The 4,000-nt window shown below is 54.2% G+C and overlaps 2 protein-coding genes across 2 annotated transcripts in view; one reads left to right on the top strand and one right to left on the bottom strand.

Annotated features, from left to right (window-relative positions):
- LOC101996418 (testis-specific serine/threonine-protein kinase 5-like) overlaps window positions 1-2,070 on the top strand; it is a 2,877-nt gene extending 807 nt beyond the window's left edge. Inside the window, 8 exon segments of the mRNA XM_005354276.1 lie at window positions 59-166; window positions 365-567; window positions 650-705; window positions 994-1,126; window positions 1,207-1,322; window positions 1,691-1,822; window positions 1,906-1,969; window positions 1,971-2,070. Of these exon segments, the coding sequence (XP_005354333.1) occupies window positions 59-166; window positions 365-567; window positions 650-705; window positions 994-1,126; window positions 1,207-1,322; window positions 1,691-1,822; window positions 1,906-1,969; window positions 1,971-2,070 (912 nt within the window).
- A 315-nt stretch (window positions 2,071-2,385) lies between these two features.
- Hgh1 (HGH1 homolog) overlaps window positions 2,386-4,000 on the bottom strand; it is a 3,198-nt gene continuing 1,583 nt past the window's right edge. The window contains exons 3-5 of the mRNA XM_005354275.3: window positions 3,815-3,906; window positions 3,615-3,737; window positions 2,386-3,537 (exon numbers count right to left, since the gene is read on the bottom strand). Of these exons, the coding sequence (XP_005354332.1) occupies window positions 3,385-3,537; window positions 3,615-3,737; window positions 3,815-3,906 (368 nt within the window). The 3' untranslated portion in view covers window positions 2,386-3,384. The remainder of the gene's footprint in view (window positions 3,538-3,614; window positions 3,738-3,814; window positions 3,907-4,000) is intronic.

Genomic DNA, 4,000 nt, shown 5'->3' with positions numbered 1-4,000 from the left:
AACAGTGGGCCTATTCTGAGGAGCTTCTACACAGCTGACTGCTCTCCACCTTTCTCAGGTAGCTATTAAGATTGTGTCCACGGCTGAAGCCCCAGTGGAGTACTCCAGAAAGTTCCTGCCCCGTGAGATTTTATCACTCAATGCCACCTACAAGCACCTGAACATAGTAAGACAGTCCTTGCCACACCTGCCTTCTACCCATGCTTGGCTCCCCTTCCCTACTTGGAAATCCTCCCTTTTGCCCTTGCGTACAGAGCCCATTCTCACCCATAATTGGGATCGAGTACACCTAACAGTCCCAGGCCTCTTGACCCAGGCCTTCCTCAGGAAGACGGTGTATGTGAGGGATGGGGGTGTTTGGTAGGTGCAGTTGTACGAGGCCTACCAGAATAGCCAGCGCTCCTACCTGGTACTGGAGTTGGCAGCCCGAGGTGACCTGTTGGAGCATATCAATGCCATGTCAGACCTTCGATGCTGCCCAGGGCTAGAGGAGGAAGAGGCCCGAAGGCTGTTCTGGCAACTGGTCAGCGCTGTGGCCCACTGCCACAATGCCGGCATTGTTCACCGGTGAGGGCGCCATCCGGCCTACCTGCCTGCCTGGGTAGCTGCTGACCTACTTGAGCCCAGCCCCACATTCCCTTCTCCGCAGGGATTTAAAATGTGAAAATATCCTGTTGGATGACCAGGGCTTCCTAAAGCTGACAGGTGAGCCCACATGGCTCCCTTAGTTCAGTTTACTTCCGGACCCTACCTCCGAATTCCTCCTGTCCTCAACTCTGACCTAGCCCCGACCGTCAGCTCCTACCTACAGCCCACACCCACTGACCCACACCCACAAGGGGCCCCACCTGTTCTCCCCCTCACTCTCATTCTGTAACACACTTTCAGAGCTCCCTCACAGACCCCACCATCCTGACAGATACCCTCTTGAACCCACTCTCCCGTCCTGTCCATCACCTGTGTTGCCTTGCCCTGCCTGCATACTGTGTGTAGATTTTGGCTTTGCCAACTGCATGGGGCTCAAGAACTCACTGCTGAGCACCTTCTGTGGCTCTGTGGCCTATACGGCCCCAGAGATCCTCATGAGCAAGAAGTACAACGGTGAGCAGGCTGATCTGTGGAGCCTGTAAGTACCCCCAGGTACCCCCCGCAGGACCCAGGGGTGGGCTTAGGAGGGCCAGCACCCTGAGGAAGCTGCGTCCCCAGAGGGATCATCCTCCATGCCATGGTAACTGGGAAGCTGCCCTTCAAGGAACACCAACCCCCTCGCATGCTGCAACTGATTCGCCGTGGTCCCATCTTCAGGCCAGGGCTGTCCCCAGGTGAGCAACACCATTCCATGCTCCTTCCAAGCCCCAGCTCAGGCCTGGTGAGTAACCAGAGACCAGGACCACAGCAAAGAGAATAATGGTATCACCCCACCCCATCGGCTGGAAAAGTACCATACCACACATTGCATGCTGGGAAGCTGAGGGCAGGACTGAAGGATAGCAATCCTACTAAAGAATATGGCACTAGTCCAGAATACCCTACCCCTTCTCTGTGCCTCAGTCCCACTCTGATGGTGGGCAGAAGCTCCTGAATCTTTGCCAGATTGGTAAGGTTCTCTCTCAAGCTGCCACCATTTCTGTTAGTTGTGGGTGTGGGTCAGGGTTACTAGCAGGCTCCAGCGGTGAGCCCTCCCCTGTAGAGTGCCGGGACCTGATCAGAGGGCTGCTTCAGCTGCATCCGTGTGCACGCCTGGGCCTACAGCAGGTAGCTGCTCATTGCTGGTTGCTACCTGCGGAACACATACTGTCCTCTACGCTTGGTGCTACCCCAGGTGGGGCATGGCTCCCGGAGATTGCTGGGCTGCAGGGAGTGCCTCTAACACTCTACATGACCCTCTGCTTTGGTCCATTGCAGAACAGGAGCATTCCCAGTCGGCAATAGGCCCTGGTAACACAGAGCCTCGCGGAGATATGGTGTACCAGAAGCAAAAGCTGCAGCACCTCCAGAGGAAGGTCATCTCTAAGGAGAGTGTCTCTGGCCCAGCTGTGGAGCATCTGGAAACCTGTACCAGAGGAATAGGTTTTACCAGCCTTGGGTTATGGCACACCATGGCAGGTGGCTGCGCTCTATGCCCCACATTCCCCAACAGGAACATGCCTGAGCACTATCTGGTCAATTGAGGGTAGGTGGGTATGGGCAGATAAAAATGTTTTTCTGTGGAGCCGAGGATGTAACTATCTACACAGGGAGGGCTGGTGGCCTCTGGGTACCTCCTTGGGAATCTGGGTCAGAGGGAGCACATGTACCTAGAGTATCAGAGCTTTAACAGAGGGCTGGAGGGCATCACGATGGGGAGGAAGACTCATGGTATGAATGAAACACCTAGCCATGGCATAACAACACATAAAGCATTTTTCCAGCTTCAGAGATATGGAGTGGAACACTGCAAATTCCCATGAAGACTATGGGCCCCTGGGACCTGGGAGTACCCACTGCTGAGAGGGAACAGCATACAAAAGCTTCACAAAGGTGGATCAAGATCTGTGCCTCAAAAAGGGGGACACAGTGGGGCAAGATTTGCCATGGTTATCTACAGAATGAGGAAGAAGGGCTGTATAGAGGGAGTAGGCTCCATAAATTGGGGGTAGGAGTGTATAAGAATAAATGCTTCAGGAACACCCAGGAGAATCTCTACAGAGGTAGGCAAGGCGTGACCAGTAGGAGGGACTTGAAAGGCAACTGTTGCTCAAGGAAGCTAACTGAGGAGCACATTCTATCTAAATGGCTAACTCTAATTCAACCTGGGACTAAGGAGGCTAACCAAAGACTAAAGGCAGGGGCCAGTATCACGGGCGGAGCAGAGAAAGAGAGATAGCGAAGGAGAAACAGTACCCAGCAGTGATCCAAAGACAGGCCTAGAAGGGCAGAGCATCCTAGGAAGATCCTAGGATTCAAGTGTGGTTTGTCTTCCAAGGGTGTCTTGGGCAAAGGAAAGCAAAAGGACTCCAAAGGTTGGGGCTTATAGCACGGTTGGCACCACTAAGCCAACTCATGTTCAGATCCTTCAGTGTCTTCAGGAATGAAAAGCTCTAGTTGGCTGCCCATGGCTTGCAATGTTTTTGGTCCAGCCCTACCACAATCCGGGAAAAGGCTTCTCACAGCTCCAGTGGCCATCAGCTACCTGCCTCATATATAAGCAGCTACGGCACAGGACCTGGCCACCTCCAGCTCAACAGTGCAGCACTGAACAGCCTGCATTCTTGCCGGGTGCAGTAGGGCACAGGAATGGGCAGTGTCCTTGAGCTTCTCAACATTTACTGGGTATTTACCCTAGAACCCTGAAGGAACCCTGGCAAAGGTAGATATGGAGCTGGCACTTCGGCCAAAGGAGCTTCAAGTCCGTGGAGCACCCTTGTCTCTTAGCTCTTGAGCAAGCTCTAGCTGTTCTTGCCGGTCTAGCTGTTGCAGCTGTCGCTCCACGTCTTCAGGCACCTGCACCTCCAGCAGGTTGTCCATGCCAACCTCTGGCTCGTCACCAATAAGCACCTGCAAGCAGAGGAGGCAGGTGAGCAGCTTGTTAGCTGTGGGCACAGCGTCCCTAGCCTTTCTGACCCTGCGCTCACCTGGATAAGCTTCTCACAAGCTATTCGCACATCGGGCTCTGGCTCCCAGTTGTGTAGCTCTCGAAGGACCAAGTAGGCACCCTGGTCCCGTATCTGCTGCCGACCAGGCGCAGTGGCTGTCAGCTAGGGAGATGGAAAGGGTTACTCCTCAGATACTAATATGTTTTGTAGGGAGCGTTAACACACAGATCCCTGCTCACCAGCATGATGGCTTCAATGAGCATCTTCCGGATGTCAGCATCTGGCTCTCGCTGTTTGTCTGGTGGCAAGTACTGCAGGTCAACAGGCAGCCCTAGGAGTGAGGGTGGGAGCTGTGTTGGACACCGAGCCATGCTCTGCCTGGGTGAGCCTCACTGTGTGTGTGTGTGTGTGTGTGTGTGTGTGTG

The sequence above is a fragment of the Microtus ochrogaster genome, chromosome 15 (genome assembly GCF_000317375.1).
Source record: "Microtus ochrogaster isolate Prairie Vole_2 chromosome 15, MicOch1.0, whole genome shotgun sequence".
Taxonomy (NCBI): domain Eukaryota; kingdom Metazoa; phylum Chordata; class Mammalia; order Rodentia; family Cricetidae; genus Microtus; species Microtus ochrogaster.
The sequence above is the reverse complement of the archived record's forward strand: the minus strand, read 5'-3'. Positions and strand labels throughout refer to the sequence as shown.